Source organism: Artemia sp. Qi Xiang Cuo, chromosome 3 (genome assembly GCF_049724085.1).
Source record: "Artemia sp. Qi Xiang Cuo chromosome 3, ASM4972408v1, whole genome shotgun sequence".
Lineage (NCBI taxonomy): Eukaryota > Metazoa > Arthropoda > Branchiopoda > Anostraca > Artemiidae > Artemia > Artemia sp. Qi Xiang Cuo.
The window spans coordinates 89,192,292-89,211,016 of NC_142796.1; the positions used below are offsets into that span (position 1 = coordinate 89,192,292).

General features: G+C 40.8%; 1 protein-coding gene across 1 annotated transcript in view; it reads right to left on the reverse strand.

The window, feature by feature from the left end:
* Positions 1-18,725, reverse strand: part of LOC148954723 (PRKR-interacting protein 1 homolog) — a 215,574-nt gene that overhangs the window by 24,111 nt on the left and 172,738 nt on the right. The window contains exon 3 of the mRNA XM_089086710.1: positions 2,598-2,777. Within this exon, the coding sequence (XP_088942836.1) occupies positions 2,598-2,777 (180 nt within the window). The remainder of the gene's footprint in view (positions 1-2,597; positions 2,778-18,725) is intronic.

Genomic DNA, 18,725 nt, shown 5'->3' on the forward strand with positions numbered 1-18,725 from the left:
TCAGGCTGTGTAATTTTCCATTTAATTTAAGCACAACTTCAGAAGACAGACAATTATTAGTCCTTTTGTCTTTCAGTTTCTTTTAATTCATTTTTTAATTTTCTTTTTTTAACAAGAACAAGCTGAGAAGGGACTATAATGGCAATTTGGCTCTAAAATAAATTGTAGATTGGTCTATATTGAAAGTCAGATTTCATAATGCAAGACACATCAAAAGTGTCAAAAATTTTGCTATTCCTTTACCGATTTTGATCATTAGATCTTATATTTAATCTTAGGGATTACCTTTGCGTCCACCAGCTCAATTAAGCCTGTCAACGTTCCTTCTCATCAGTCCTTTATCCAGTTTAATCTTAAAAAAAGGGCTAAATACAAGAAAATTCCAACAGAAGAGGATTTTACCAAGTATAAACTAGCAAAATCCAATGACAACATTGGTCAGATCTACCTTTACAGAGCATGAAAAGAAACTAACAAATCATAGCAAAGATAACCCAAAAGCCTTCTGGAGATATGTGTCCTCCAGCAAACCAGCCAGACGCCTCATACGAGAGATTACCTTGTCACTCCCAACTGAAATAGCAAATGAACTTAACCAATCTTTTTCAACAAATTTTGCGAGGAAGACCCCTATGGGCAACTTCCAAACCTAAAGCTAGAATGCCAGCAATTAACTAAAGAAGTTATAGATGGGGTTCTGGCCTTTCAGACAGATAGAACACAGGTTGTTGTTCTATATGCTTTTGATGGCTCACTAGTTTACTCCAACCCACAATCAGTGAAGAGTGGAGTACCTCAGGGCACTCGGTTTGGCCCAACTTTATTCAACATTAATATTAGTGATGGCCCTGATTGCACAAAAAATAAAATAACCTTCAATGCTGATGACTCCAAGCTTGCAGTATTCAGCCAATACTGTTGAAGCAAGAGCCTCTCTAAAGGAAGGCTTTGCACATAACCAATAACCTTGTAAACTGGTCAGAAAAGTGCTGCTACAGTACAATGCCGAAAAATGCAATGTGCTCCACTTAGGACTCAACACTGTCAGCAATATTACACACTTAATAATCCCAGTCTCGGAAGCCACTCCAATCTAATACCAGTAGGTGAAGAGTGCGATCCTGGTGTTATAGTCGACTCCAAACCACAGTTCCGTCAGCATACTCTCGTAGCTGCTGCAAGTGCAGGGAGACGTCTTGGCATTATAAAAAGAACATTTGTCAGCAACAATGTTATCAAAAAGCTGTACACTTCTATGGTAGAACCAGCGCTGGAGTTTACAATGACACTCGCCTCCCCTTCGTTCAAGGGAGACAAACAACTACCTGAAAGACCTCAAGCCTTCTGTCCATCAATACCAACCAGAGAATCAGGGGAAGCTCCCAATAAATTACCCAAAAAACTACAAACCGTAAAAATCACTACCACATCTTTTCCAACTATGTTGCTCCACTTTGGAACTCCTTAAGCAATCAAACAATCCAATCTCAAACCCTGCAATTATCAAGCGTGGTGTGGACAGAAACTGGGAGCAGAGGGGATGGCATCTGCACCAGGACACCCCAAAGTCCTCAACCAAACTTTAAAGTCATCAGTGGCAGGCATCTCACAAGGAAACTTCCTTTCATGCCTGTATAATGGAATTTAAGGTAAGTTTAAGGTTTGGAGTCTCATATATTTGTTGAATTTTCAGCTGGAGGAAATAGCTGATGGTCTCAATTAAATGGTCCAGTCAGGGAGATGGTTTCAGATGAATACACAGCTCATTAGATGAGATCATTAGATATTAGTGACCTGTTAGACCTGCACATGATGTAATCAACTGATGGCCTTGACGAAATAATTCATTCTTGATGGACGTGCAGCACTCAACATATTTTCGAAGCATTATTGCCCATGCATCAATCAACTCAATTAAGCCTATCAACTTTCCTTTCATCAGTCCTTTACCCAATTTAATCATTAAATTTCATATATTTGCTAAATTTTTAACTGGAGAAAACAACCAATGATCGTAATTAGGGGCACAGGCAGATGGAAAATGGTTCTAGATGGATATAAAGTTCAAGTCAAAATGCTTCTCAATCATTTCTTGGTTTATCAGCTCTCTGGACGCCTTAATTTGTAAAAATGAAGTCAAAAAGATGCATGGAGTACTTACATCGGCGGAGAAGCAACTCTATGCTTTTATCCCTTTTAAAATCCAAGTACAATACCATTTCTTAATTTTGAGGAGATCCACTTAAAGGAAGAGGGAAAGATAGATTTTGCTCCTTGAGACGGGAACATGAGCTGTCTTGTCACCGTCAATACACCAGAGAGGGTTCTCTAACCTACCTTCTACTTCATTGATGCATTCAGGGAAAAGAGTAAGAGCTACACCGAACAACAATATTCTCATAAAGATTGTAGGAAGACATAAAAACATTGATGATAGCAAAACCCTACTATTACCCTCTTTCAATAATTTTTCTGTTATTGAAACGTATTCTATGAGTTTCTGGACCTTGGGGGAGCAGAAATTCCTCCAAACACCTCTCAATTTTGGATGAAGTTCCCATGCGCTCTCAATTTTTAGCTCTAATCAAATACGTTACCTTTTCACTTTTCTCTTGCATAAGCTTCTCCCTGGTACATTCTCGTCGTCTGATTCGTCGGTATACATGGAATTCTCCGCTACCTGCTCCAGCACTAGAACCCATGACGTTACGGACAAAATCGGCAGGAGCTGCCATTGTTTTCTCCTTAGGTCGCTCGGGTATCGGAACAATTTTGCTCTAAAAGTAAGAATTAAAATATGGTTACCCTATTGGTTTTCGTGCGGTAGCAAACACTACAAAAGCACAAAAGAACAGGCTCCACTGTTTAACTGTCTAAAAAATAGAAAGTGCTTTTTGGAGAGAAAAAGATACAGCCCCTTATTTGCAAACAACCCAACGGATCTCTTATCAGCCTTAGGGCAGAGAAAGGTAACAATCTACCAGTGCAAGAACCTATCAAACAATACTTTTGGGGTCTTTTATGCTTTAGCTAGAGGTGCAGAACTCAAGTGAGCAAATAATTTTTAACTACACCATTTTGAAAAGCTGAATTGTTTAAAAAAAGAGAAGTAGATTAATTTGATAAATTGACAGTTATACCTGCACACCTTATTATTTTTTTTTTAATTTTATTGTTGTGTATCTTTTTGGCAATTCAGTAAATGAAAACTTCCCTAAACCTGGAAGCTCAACTTAAAGAGGAAAAGCGATTTGCCAAAATTTGCACAACTTTATGAGTAGAGATGACCCTATTGATCCGAACAGGACCACGTGGTTTATGGTTTTCTCAGTGAGAATGAAAAAACAGGAATTTTCTCACTTGAAAAACCATGAATTTTTTCACATTTATGTCTGTTTTTATGGTTTTTGTCAGTGAGAATTTGAAAAACAGGAACTTTATCACATTTTTGTATGTTTTTATGGTTTTTGTCTGTGATAATTTGAAAAAACTGGAACTTTCACACTTAGAAAACCATAAACCACGTGTTGCTGTCATGAGTCAGAACACCGCTGCTGTCGACCTCAATCCACCGATTGTAAATCAATAATTCCCCATAGAAACAACAAATTAATTCCCACTTTTCTTGACAGATCAATCAATCAATGACATCATCTGTCAGACTTTAAAAATTTCCGCATCGAAACATTTCTCCAGGAATAGATCCAAGTCATTAACGTCTTTGCCTCGGGAACAGTTCTACTGGTCGAACTCCAAAGGATATTAATAACCAAAGGCCATGGAAACAATTAAGCAAGAAACATCTTAGCGATGAATTGTTTTAGCGTGCGAAAAGGTTTCATATTAATTTGAAATGCGTTAGCGCGGAGATGCCAATAACAAAGGAACACGCTGAATTTACGTTTAGGGATTATTTGGGCGAAACCGTTTTAGACAGGTTATGGAACTATTTCGGCGAAACAGATAGAGACATTTTAAAAGAAGATTTTTGAAGAGATTTTAGAAGAGAATTTAATGGTGAAACTCTGTGGTCGTTATAATACACAAGTTTCATTTGAACAGTGTTGTGAGGTCCTCTAACCCAACCCCAAAGGATTCCAATCCTCCTACCCCAACCCCGAAGGACGCCCCCGGTCCTCAAAGGCCCCCCAAGCTCCCAAAGGTCCTCCACCGGTCCCCAAATGTCCCCCAGGCCCCCAACTGTCCCCCCGGACACTCAAAGGCCCCCCAAGCTCCCAAAGGGCCACCGGCGCCCCCAAAGGCCCACCCAGGCCCCCAAAGGCCCTCCCTGTGCCCCAAAGGCCTACCCTGACCCCCAAAGGCCATCCCCGGGCCCCACAAAGGAATTATTTACTGACCTTCAGTTGTTGTGATTTTAAAAGTTCTGCTTTTGTTTTCTAAAATCATCGCCTAAAATGCCTCAAACTGTTTCACCCAAAGAGACACATACACAGAGACACACACACAGAGACACAAACAGAGACAAACACACAGAGACACAAACACAGAGACACACACACAGAGACACAAACACAGAGACACACACACAGAGACACACACACAGAGACACACACAGAGACACATAAACAGAGACACACACACAGAGACACATAGACAGAGACACACACACAGAGACACACACACACAGACACACACACAGACACACACACACAGAGACACACACACAGAGACACACACACACACACAGAGACACACACACACACACACACACACACACACACACACACAGATACACACACACACAGACACACACACACAGACACACACACACACACACACACACACACACAGATACACAAATACACAGAGACTCACAAACAGAGAGACACACACAGACACACACACACAGACACACACAAACAGAGAGAGAAACACACACAGACACACACACACAGACACACACACACAGAGACACACACACAGAGACACACACACAGAGACACACACACACACACACAGACACACACACAAAGAGACACACACACCGAGACACACACACAGAGAGAAACACACACAGACAGACACAATCAGAGACAGAAACACAGACAGACAAACACACAGAGACACCCACACAGTGACACACTCCCACAGACACACACACACAGACACACACACAGACACACACAGACAAAGAGACACACACACAGACACACACAAACACACACCCAGACACACAGAAAGACAAACAGAGACAGAGAGATACATAGACACACAGACAGAGACACAGACACAGAGATACACACACACAGACACACACAGAGACACAAACACAGAGACACACACACTCATAGAAAAACACAGAGACACACAAACAGAGACACAGACACACAGACACACACAGACACAGACACACACACACACAGACACACACAAAAACACACACACACACACACACACTCACAGACACAAACACACAGAGAAACACACACAGAGACACACACAGAGAGACACACACACAGAGACACACACACACAGAGACACACACACGGAGACACACACACACACAGACACACACACACAGAAACACACACAGATACACACACACACAGACACAAAACACAGACACACAAACACACACCCACACACAAACAGACACACACACAAAGAGACACACACTCAGACACACACACAGAGACACACACACACAGACACACACACACAGACACACACACACACAGACACACACACACACAGACACACACACACAGACACACACACACATAGACACACACACACACAGACAAACACACACACAGACACACACACAGACACACACACACAGAGACACACACACAGACACACACACACAGAGACACACACACAGAGACACACACACAGAGACACACACACACACAAACACACACACACAGACACACACACACACAGACTCACACACAGAGACACACACACAGAGACACTCACACAGAGACACACACACAGAGACACACACACACACAGAGACACACACACACAGACACACACACACACAGACACACAGACACACAGACACAGACACAGAGACACACACACAGACACAGAGATACACACACACAGACACAGAGACACACACGCAGAGACACACACAGAGACACAGACACAGAGACACACACACAGAGACACACACACAGAGACACAGACACACCGACACACACACACACGGAGACACACACACAGAGACACACACACAGAGACACACACAGATAAACACACACACACACAAACACAAACACATACACACACACACACAGACACACACACACACAGACACACACACACAGACACACACACACAGACAGACACACACACAGACACACACACAGACACACACACAGAGACACAGACACAGAGAAACACACACAGAGAGACACACACACAGAGAGACACAGACAGAGAGACAAACACACTCATACACACACACAGAGATACACACACAGAGAGAGACAAACACAGAGACACACACACACACGGACACACACACAGAGACACACACACACAGACACACACAAAGAGACACACACACAGAGACACAAACACATAGACACACACACACAGACACACACACAGAAACACACAGAGACACACACACACACACACACACACACACACACACACACACAGAGACACACACACAGATACACACACACACAGACACACACACACAAAGACACACACACACAGAGACACACACACACAGACACACAAACACACACAGACACACACACAGAGACACACACACAGAGACACAGATACAGAGACACAGACACAGAGACACACACACACACAGACACACACACACAGAGACACACACGCAGAGACACTCACAGAGACACAGACACACAGACACACACACAGAGACACAGACACAGAGACACAGAGACATAGACACAGAGACACACACACAGAGACACAGAGACAGAGACACGGACCCAGAGACACACACACACAGACACACACACACAGACACACACACTCAGAGACACACAGAGAGACACAGACACAGAGACACATACACAGAGACACAGACACAGAGACACACACACAGAGACACACACACAGAGACACACACACAGAGACACACACAGAGACACACACACAGAGACACACACACAGAGACACACACACAGACACACACACACACACACACACAGACACACACACACAGAGACTCACACAGAGACACACACCCAGAGACACACAAACAGAGACACACACACAGAGACACATACACACAGAGACACACACACAGAGACACAAACACACACACAGAGACACACACACACACAGACACACACAGAGACACACACACAGAGACACACACACAGAGACACACACACAGAGACACACACACAGAGACACACACACACAGACACACATACAGAGACACACACACACACACACACAGACACACATACAGAGACACACATACAGAGACACACACACACAGAGACACACAGAGACACACACACAGAGACACACACACAGAGACACACACACAGAGACACACACACAGACACACACACACACACACACACACACACAGAGACAGACACAGAGACAGACACACACACAGACACACACACACAGACACAGACACAGAGACACAGAGACAGAGACACACACACAGAGACACACACACAGACACAAACACACAGAGACACACATACAGAGACACAAACACACAGAGACACATACACACAGAGAGACAGACACAGAGACACACACACACAGAGACACACACACAGAGACACACATGTTCCTTTAGTACCTACGCAATTAGGCTTAAATGAAGATATTTATGCAGAGTTTCAACTAGCTATGGTTAAGTTTGCTAAAGACAAGCTATTTTCTTGTGAAAACACACAAAATCAGAAAAAAATGTTCAATCTTCCTTTAGTACCTACACAATTAGACTAAAAATGAAGATATTTATGCAGAGTTTCAACTAGCTATGGCTAAGTTTGCTAAAGACAAGCTATTTTCTGGCGAAAACACACAAAATCAGAAAATATGATCAATGTTCCTTTAGTACCTACGCAATTAGACTTAAATGAAGCTATTTATGCAGAGTTTCAACTAGCTATGGCTAAGTATGCTAAAGACAAGTTATTTTCTTGTGAAAACAGACAAAATCAGAAAAAATGATCAATGTTCCTTTAGTACCTACGCAATTACACTAAAAATGAAAATATTTATGCAGAGTTTCAACTAGCTATGGCTAAGTTTGCTAAAGACAAGCTATTTTCTTGTGAAAACACACAAAATCAGAAAAAATGATCAATGTTCCTTTAGTACCTACGCAATTAGACTAAAAATGAAGATATCTATGCAGAGTTTCAACTAGCTCTGGCTAAGTTTGCTAAAGACAAGCTATTTTCTTGCGAAAACACACAAAATCAGAAAAAATGATCAACGTTCCTTTAGTACCTACTCATTTAGGATAAAAATGAAGATATTTATGCAGAGTTTCAACTAGCTATGGCTAAGTTTGCTAAAGACAAGCTATTTTCTTGTGAAAACACACAAAATCAGATAAAATTATCAATGTTCCTTTATTACCTACGAAATTAGACAAAAAATGAAGATATCTATGAAGAGTTTCAACTAACTATGGCTAAGTTTTCTAAAGACAAGCTATTTTCTTGCGAAAACACACAAAATCAGAAAAAATGTTCAAGGTTCATGTAGTACATCCTCAATTAGACTAAAAATGAAGATATTTAAGCAGAGTTTCAACTAGCTATGGCTAAGTTTGCTAACGACAAGCTATTTTCTTGTGAAAACACACAAAATCAGAAAAAATGTTCAATGTTCCTTTAGTACCTACGCAATTAGACTAAAAATGAAGATATTTATGCAGAGTTTTAACTATCTATGGCTAAGTTTACTAAAGACAAGCTATTTTCTTGAGAAAACACATAAAATCAGAAAAAATGATCAGTGTTCCTTTAGTACCTACGCATTTAGACTAAAAATGAAGATATTTATGAATAGTTTCAACTAGCTATGGATAAGTTTTCTAAAGACAAGCTATATTCTTGCGAAAACACACAAAATCAGAAAAAATGTTCAATGTTGCGTTTGTAACTAAACACTTATGAATAAATGAATTTATTTATTCATAGTTTCAGATATATATTTCTAAGTTTTCTAAAGACAAGCTATTTTCTTGCGAAAACACACAAAATCAGAAAAAAAAAATGTTCAATGTTCCTCTAGTACCTACGCAATTAGGCTGAAATGAAGATATATATGCAGAGTTTCAACTAGCTATGGCTAAGTTTTCTAAAGACAAGCTATTTTCTTGCGAAAACGCAAAAAATCCGAAATAATATCGTTAGGTTAGATTAGGTTAGATGAGGTTAGGATAGCCTAAGTACGCTCGTATATAGGTTAGGTTAGGTTAGATTATGTTAGATTAGGTTAAGTTAGGTTAAGTTAGGTTAGGTTAAGTTAGGTTAGGATATGGTAGATTAAGTTAGGCTAGGCTTAGTTAGGGTAGGCTAGGTTAGCCTACGTATGCGCACGTACATAGGCTAACCTAGCCTAACCTAACTTAGCATAACCTAACTTAATCTAACCTATCCTAACCTAACTTCACCTAACCTAACTTAATCTAACCTATCCTAACCTAACTTAACCTAACCTAACTTAATCCAACCTAACCTAACCCATATGCGCGCGTACGTAGGCTAACTTAACCTAACCTAACTTAACCTAACCGAATGATATTTTTTCTGATTTTGTGTGTTTTCGCAAGAAAATAGCTTGTCTTTAGTAAACTTAGCCATAGTTAGTTGAAAATCTGCATAAATATCTTCATTTCATCCTAATTGCGTATGTACTATATGAAAATTGACAATTTTTTTTTCTGATTTTGTGTGTTTTCGCAAGAAAATAGATTGTCTTTAGCAAAATTAGCCTTAGCTAGTTGAAACTCTGCATAAATATCTTCATTTAAGCCTAATTGTGTAGGTACTAAAGGAGCATTGAGCATTTTTTCTGATTTTGTGTGTTTTCTCAAGAAAATAGCTTGTCTTTAGTAAACTTATCCATAGATATTTGAAACTCTTCATAAATATCTTAATTTTTATTCTAATTGTTTAGTTACTAAAGGAACATTGAACATTTTTTCTGATTTTGTGTGTTTTCGCAAGAAAATAGCTTGTCTTTAGCAAACTTAGCCATAGCTAGTTGAAACTCTGCATAAATATCTTCATTTTTAGTCTAATTGCGTATGTACTAAAGGACCAGTGATCATTTTTTCTGATTTTGTTTGTTTTCTCAAGAAAATAGCGAGTGGTTAGCAATCATAGCCAGAGCTCGTTGAAACTCTGATTAAATATCTTCATTGTGAGTTTACGTGCGTAGGTACTACAGTAACAGTGAAAAGTTTTTCTGATTTTGTGTGTGTTCACAAGAAAATAGCTTGTCTTTAGTAAACTTAGTCATAGCTAGTTTAAACTCTGTAGAGATATAGTCATTTTTTTTATAAGTTAGTATGTAATATGGGATAATTTGTCATTTTTTCTGATTTTGTGTGTTTTCATAATAAAATATCTTGTTCTTAGCAAACTTAGCCATGGATAGTTGAAACTATGCATATATATCTTAATTTTTACCATAATTGAGTAGGTACTAAATAAAAAATGATCATTTTTTCTGATTTTGTGTGTGTTCTCAAGAAAATAGCTTGTCATTAGCAAACTTAGCCATATCTAGTTGAAACTCTGCATAGATATCTTCATTTTTAGTCTAATTGCGTAGGTACTAAAGGAACATTGAACATTTTTTCTGATTTTGTGTGTTTTCACAAGAAAATAGCTTGTCTTTAGCAATCTTAGCCATAGCTAGTTGAAACTCTGCATAAATATTTTCATTTTTAGTCTAATTGCGTAGGTACTAAAGGAACATTGATCATTTTTTCTGATTTTGTGTGTTTTCACAAGAAAATAGCTTGTCTTTAGCAAACTTAGCCATAGATAGTTGAAACTCTGCATAAATATATACGTTTAAGCCTAAGTGCCGAGGTACTAAAGGAACATTGAACATTTTTTCTGATTTTGTATGTTTTCGCAAGAAAATATCTTGTCTTTAGTAAACTTAGCCATAGTTAGTTGAAACTCTGCATAAATATCTTCATTTTTAGTCTAATTGTGTAGGTAGTAAAGGAACATTGAACATTTTTTCTGATTTTATGTGTTTTCACAAGAAAATAGCTTGTCTTTAGCAAACTTAGCCATAGCTAGTTGAAACTCTGCATAAATATCTTCATTTAAGCCTAATTGCGTAGGTACTAAAGGAACATGTGTGTCTCTGTGTGTGTGTCTCTGTGTGTGTGTGTCTCTGTGTCTGTCTCTCTGTGTGTGTGTGTCTCTGTGTGTGTGTGTCTCTGTATCTTTGTGTGTGTGTGTTGCTCTCTGTGTTTGTGTCCTTGTCTGTGCGTCTCTGTGTCTGTGTCTCTGTGTCTATGTGTCTGAGTGTGTGCGTCTGTGTGTGTGTGTCGCTTTGTGTGTCTCAGTGTGAGAGGGTCTCGCTGTTTGGCACGCTTTGTTTTGGTCTCTGTGTGAGTCAGTCTGTCTGTTTGTCTCTTTATGGTTGTCTGAGTGTTTGTCTCTGTGTCTGGGTCTCTCTGTGTGTCTGTCTTTGTGTCTGTCTCTGTGGGTGTCTGTGTCTGTGTGTGTGTGTGTGTGTGTCTCTCTGTGTGTCTTTGTGTTTGTGTGTGTCTGTGTTTGTTTGTCTCTGTGTGTGTGTCTCTGTGTGTGTGTCTCGGTATGAGATTGTCTGTGTGTGTGTCTCTGTGTGCGTCTGTGTGTCTGTCTGTCTCTGTGTGTGTGTTTGTCTGTCTGTTTTTCTCTCTGTGTGTGTGTGTCTGTGGGTCTGTGTCTCTGTGTGAGTCTATCTGTGTGTGTCTGTGTGTGTGTCTCTGTGTGTGTGTCTGTGTGTGTGTCTCTGTGTGTGTGTGTTTCTGTGTGTGTCTGTGTGTGTGTGTCTCTGTGTGTGTGTCTCTGTGTGTGTGTGTGTCTGTGTGTGTCTCTGTGTGTGTGTGTGTGTGTGTGTGTGTATGTGTGTGTGTGTGTGTGTGTGTCTCTGTGTGTGTGTCTCTGTGTGTGTGTGTCTCTGTGTCTGTGTCTCTGTATCTGTGTCTCTGTGTGTGTGTCTCTGTGTCTATGTCTCTGTGTGTGTGTCTCTGTGTCTCTGTGTCTGTGTCTCTGTGTATGTCTCTCTGTGTCTGTGTATGTGTGTGTGTGTGTGAGTGTGTGTGTCTGTGTGTGTGTGTCTGTGTGTGTGTGTGTGTCTCTGTGTCTGTGTCTCTGTGTGTGTGTCTCTGTGTCTTTGTCTGTCTGTGTGTGTGTCTATGTGTGTTTGTGTCTGTGTGTGTGTGTCTGTGTGTGTGTGTCTATGTGTGTGTGTCTATCTGTGTCTGTCTCTCTGTGTGTGTGTCTCTTTGTGTGTGTGTCTCTGTGTTTGTGTCTCTGTTTGTGTGTGTCTGTGTGTGTGTCTGTGTGTGTGTCTCTGTGTGTTTGTCTCTGTGTGTGTGTCTCTGTGTGTGTGTCTCTGTGTGTGTGTCTCTGTGTGTGTGTCTCTGTGTGTGTCTCGGTGTGTGTGTGTTTCTGTGTGTGTGTGTCTCTGTGTGTGTGTATGTCTGTGTGTGTATGTGTATGTGTGTGTCTGTCTATGTGTGTCTGTCTATCTGTGTGTGTGTCTCTGTGTGTGTGTCTCTGTGTGTGTGTCTCTGTGTGTGTGTGTCGTCTGTGTGTCTCTGTGTTTGTGTCTGTCTGTCTGTGTCTGTCTGATTGTCTGGCTGTGTCTGTCTATCTCTCTGTGTTTCTGTCTCTGTGTTTGTGTCTGTGTGTGTCTGTCTGGGTTGCTGTCTGTCTGTATTTGTGTGTCTCCTTCTGTGTCTCCGTGTCTGTGTGTCTGTCTCTGTATCTGTCTCTCTGTGTGTGTGTCTCTGTGTGTGTGTCTGTTTGTGTCTCTGTGTCTGTTTCTGTGTCTCTGTGTGTGTGTCTCTGTGTCTGTGTCTCTGTATCTATGTCTCTGTATGTGTGTCTCTGTGTGTCTGTGTCTCTGTGTGTGTGTCTCTGTGTGTGTGTCTCTGTGTGTGTGTGTGTGTCTGTGTGTTTGTATCTGTGTGTTTGTCTCTGTGTTTGTGTCTCTGTGTGTGTGTGTCTGTGTGTGTGTCTGTGTGTGTTTGTGTTTCTGTGTATGTGTTTTTGTGTGTCTGTGTCTCTGTGTCTGTCTGTCTGTGTGTGTGTGTGTGTGTCTGTCTCTGTGTGTGTGTGTGTATGTGTGTGTCTCCGTGTGTGTGTGTGTGTCTGTGTGTGTGTGTGTGTCTGTGTATGTGTGTCTGTGTCTCTGTGTGTGTGTGTGTGTCTGTGTCCGTCTGTGTGTGTCTGTGTGTGTGTGTGTCTCTTTGTGTGTCTCAGTGTGTGTGTGTGTGAGTCTTTGTGTTTGTGTGTGTGTCTGTCTGTTTGTTAGTCTCTCTGTGTGTGTCTCTCGGTGTGTGACTGTGTGTTAGTCTGTCTGGGGGTTTTTGTCTGTGTGGATGTGAGAGTGGGTCGGGGAGAGTGTGTGTGTGAGAGTGTGTGTCTGTTATTGTTACTGTGTTTGTAGGTATCTTGGTTTGTGTGTGTGTGTGTTCTCTGTGTGTGTGTCTGTCTGTGTGTGTCTCTGTGTGTTTGTCTGTGTGTGTGTGTGTCTGTGTGTGTGTGTGTCTGTTTGTGTCTCTGTGTGTGTCTGTGTGTGTGTACTGTCACTGTGTGTCTCTCTCAGAGCCACTGAGTGTCTGTCTCTCTGTGTGTGTCTCTGTGTGTGTGTGTGTGTGGCACTCTCTGTTTATGTGTCTGTGTTTGTGTGTCTCTGTTAGTGTCTGTCAGTGTCTGTCTGTCGGTGTGTGTGTGTCTTTGTGTCTCTCTGTGTGTGTGTGTGGCTGTGTCTGTCTGTCTGTGTGTGTGTCTCTGTGTGTGTGTGTCTCTGTGTGTTTGTGTCTGTGTGTGTGTGTGTCTGTGTGTGTCGTGTCTCTGTGTGTGTGTGTGTGTGTGTGTTTGTGTCTCTGTGTTTGTGTGTCTGTCTCTGTGTGTGTCTGTGTGTCTTTGTGTGTGTGTCTGTGTGTGGGTGTGTGTGTGTGTGTGTGTCTGCGAGCGTGTGGGTGTGGGTGTGTCTGAGGGTGTGTGTCTCTGATTTCGTGTCTGTGTGTGTGTGTCTCCGTGCGTGTGTGTCTGTGTGTGTGTCACGGTTTGTGTGTCTCTGTCCGCTGTGTGTGTGTGTGTGGGTGTGTTTCTGTCTTGGTCGGTGTGGCTGTCGGGGTGTGTGGGGTTGTGGGGGGGGTTGTTTGTGTGTTTGTTTGTCGCTCTGTCTTGGTCTCTCGGTCTGTGTCACCCAGTTTCTGGGTGTGTCTTTGTCTGTGAGCGTGTCTCTCTGTGTGTGTGTGTCTGCGTTTCTGGCTCTGTGGGTGTCTCACTGTCTGGGTTTTCGTCTGTGTGTGTGTCTGTTGTTGTTTCGGTCTGTGTGTGTGTGTGTGTGTGTGTGTGTCTCTCTGTGTGTGTGTCTGTCTGTGTTTGTGTCTCTCTTTTGTGGTGTCTGTGTGTCTGTGTGTGTGTCTTTGTGTGTATTTGTCTCTGTGTGTGTGTCTCTCTTTTTGTCTCTGTGTGTGTGTGTCTATGTGAGTTTGTCTATCTTTTTGTGTGTGTGTGTCTTTGTGTTTCTCTCTGTCTTTGTGTGTCGGTGTGTTTTTGTCTGTGAGTGGGTCTCTGTGAGTGCGTCTCTGTGTTTTTGTGTGTCTGTGTGTTTGTCTCTCTGTGTGTGTGTGTGTGTGTGTGTCTCTCTTTGTCTGTCACTCTATGTGTCTTTGTCTCTGTTTCTTTGGGTGTCTATATGTGTTTTTGTCTGTCTAAGTCGTTTTGTCTATGTGTGTGTCTGTCTATGTGTGTGTGTGTCTATGTGTGTCTCTGTGTGTGTGTTTCTCTGTGGGTGTGTCTATCAGTGTCTGTGTCTGTGTGTGTGTGTGTCTGTTTGTTTGTATGTGTGTGTGTGTGTCTGTGTCTGTGTCTCTGTCTCTGTGTCTCTGTGTCTGTGTATCTGTGTCTGTGTCTCTGTGTGTGTCTGTGTGTGTGTGTCTGTGTGTGTGTGTGTCTGTGTGTGTGTCTCTGTGTGTGTTTCTGTGTGTTTGAGTCTATGTGTGTTTCTCTGTGTGTGTGTCTCTGTGTGTGTGTGTCTGTGTATGTGTCTCTTTGTGTGAAACAGTTTGAGGCATTTTAGGCGATGATTTTAGAAAACAAAAGCAGAACTTTTAAAAATCACAACAACTGAAGGTCAGTAAATAATTCCTTTGTGGGGCCCGGGGATGGCCTTTGGGGGTCTGGGTGGGCCTTTGGGGCGCCGGGAGGGTCTTTGGGTGCCTGGGTGGGCCTTTGGGGGCGCCGGTGGCCCTTTGGGAGCTTGGGGGGGCCTTTGAGTGTCCGGGGGACAGTTGGGGGCCTGGGGGACATTTGGGGACCGGTGGAGGGCCTTTGGGAGCTTGGGGGGCCTTTGAGGACCGGGGGCTTCCTTCGGGGTTGGGGTAGGAGGATTGGAACCCTTTGGGGTTGGGTTAGAGGACCTCACAACACTGTTCAAATGAAACTTGTGTATTATAACGACCACAGAGTTTCACCATTAAATTCTCTTCTAAAATCTCTTCAAAAATCTTCTTTTAAAATGTCTCTATCTGTTTCGCCGAAATAGTTCCATAACCTGTCTAAAACGGTGTCGCCCAAATAATCCCTAAACGTAAATTCAGCGTGTTCCTTTGTTATTGGCATCTCTGCGCTAACGCATTTCAAATTAATATGAAACCTTTTCGCATGCTAAAACAATTCATCGCTAAGATGTTTCTTGCCTAATTGTTTCCATGGCCTTTGGTTATTAATATCCTTTGGAGTTCAACCAGTAGAACTGTTCCCGAGGTAAAGACATTAATGATTTGGATCTATTCCTGGAAAAATGTTTCTATGTGGAAATTTTTAAAGTCTGACAGATGATGTCATTGATTGATTGATCTGTCAAGAAAGGGTGAATTAATTTGTTGTTTCTAAGGGGAATTATTGATTCACGATAGGTGGATTGAGGTCGACAGCACAGGTGTTCTGACTCGTGACAGCACCACGTGGTTTATTGTTTTCTCAGTGTGAAAGTTACTGTTTTTTCAAATTATCACTGACAAAAAACATAAAAACATAAAAAAATGTGAGAAAATTCCTGTTTTTCAAATTCTCACTGACAAAAACCATAAAAACAGACATAAATGTGACAAAATTCATGGTTTTTCAAGTGAGAAAATTCCTGTTTTTTCATTCTCACTGACAAAACCATAAACCACGTGGTCCTGTTCGGATCAATAGGGTCATCTCTACTTTTATGGGAACTAGTAATTCATATAATGTATTACAGGTAATTACTTGGTAAAAAAAAAAGAAAAAAAAGAACTGTCTTCCTAATTTAGTCAATGAGCACTTGAACAAGGTCTAGACCTTCCTCATCCATCCAATCACCTAACTAAAATGTTTTTTCGAGGCTGCTTTTCTTTTACAAGCTTAGCCTACTAAATCAAAGCGACTTTAGTAGCTTAACTTAAACCCTTGGTTCACAGAGATCTGTTTTTGACGCAATACGCCTTAAGGACGACGGATGCAGCAAAAACGCAAAACTTAAAAAGCTAAAACATACACAATCAGTACCGTATCAGTTAAAACTGAAACGCAGTTAGCCTTTTTCTGTGCTATTTTTTAAACGAAAGGGTTTTTAAAGTAATCGTGATGGTTTTTATTATGTATGAACGGCTTATATCTTACAGCTAAACCTAGTTCATTAGTAAAATTCTAAGTAAAAAAAAAAAAATAATAATCTAGGTTCTTTGCTGGCTGTGTTAGGATCTTTTTCTCAATCGCAGTACAAATGACAATGATAAAGGGTATCCATAAGTCACATATAAAGGTTCGTTGAAAAAAAAAAGTATTTGTATCATTTTTGGGTTGATGATCAAAAACATGATCAATTTAAATTATACATGGAGTCAAATGTTCCATAAATGTCCAAGCACCAATTGAAATTTAAATATTTTAAGTGACTTTTCATGGTATTACAAGCTGCACACTGTTGCAAGTTTTTAGTTCCTCAATCGAAGTCTGTGATGTATGAAGTTTTAATAATTCATGAAAAATTATCGAATTGAAAAGAGGAAAATTATGACATAACTGAGAGGGAGTGTTCAATTTTTAACCCCATCAAAGCAAATTATAAATGGTGCAGGATAAATATTGTTGAGGCCTTTCGGTAAAACCTACCCCGAAGAAGGACCTGAATTGCAAGATTGTAAATACTCTTCCCCCAAGTAAAATAATTTTATGACCCCCCCCCCATTTCTATTAGTCATCATATAATGCATCTGCTTTCTGCCGGTTTTCAATTATTTTTAATTTTAAATAAACTTAGTTTTCCAAATGCTTTTCGAGGACCCCCTTTTCAGAACCCATTCCTAAGGACATCTTCACATCAGTGGCGTCAGTTCTTAGAAATGTAGGGTGGACTGTATTTTTCAAAATTTATGGGGGAAGGTGGTGTTAATTTTGTTGTTTTTCAATTTCATCAATAGGATTACTAAAAAAAAGTCATTTAGAAAAAAAAACAAGGTATTTCAGAATCTAAAGGGGAGTCGGGGCAAAATATCTTAGAGGAAGGTGGGGGGAGAAAATGGCCCCCCGCACAATAGACACAACCACCTCACATTATTTATTGAATATTTACAAATAAACAAAAGACTGTTTTGGGTCACTGTCAAGAGTTCGTTTGGTTTTGGTAAATCTTATAGCAGAGTTGGAGTTATTTTTTCTCGGAGGGGGGGGGATGTAGACTTTGCCACCCCCAGCCACACCATCAATATTGTAAATATTGCAATTTTTGCCCCAAAATATTACAATTTAAGCTTGTATCGCCACCCCCCGGGTCGCTTGCCCCCCAGATTGGTCCTGTCCTATGGGTAGGTACTATTTGGAAGCTTTTTAACAGTTCTTAACAAAAACCTGTTTTTTAGATTTTGTAAATATCTTCTCCGAATTCTAATTGGACCCAAAATACATACACATCTAGGCGTTATCAAAACTATTAACGCCATCTAGCATTTGGCGACACTTGACATTTTTTCAAGCATTGTAATCGCTTTCCTGTCAGGAACTGAGATCACACAATTATTACTACCCTAATTTACAATAATGAACTAATCATTCTTACTATTACACTCGAAAAACTGCCAAGTGTCGCCAAACACTAGGTGTCTTTGACATTTTTTTTTTGTCGATGCAAGCGCCAGTTCCCGCTCTTATAAGTTACCCTTATCGATACTCTTTAGTTTGGTCTTTTCAGCAGTAGGTATTCCGTTAAACTGCCTTACATTGCTGTGAGATATTCCAAATCATAATGTTTGTTTTGTTGGTTTCTTGCTTCTCTTTTTCTGTTTTTCTTTCTTCTCTCTTTATCTGTGTCTCTTTTTTTGTGTTTGTTTTTTGTCGATACAAGCGCCAGTTCCCGCTCTCCATACTCTTTGGTTGAGTCCTTTCAGTAGCAGGTGTTCCGTTAAACTGCCTTAAATTGATGTGAGCTATTCCGAATAATAATGTTTGTTTTGTTGGTTTCTTGCTTTTCTTTTTCTGTTTTTCTTTTTTTCTCGCTTT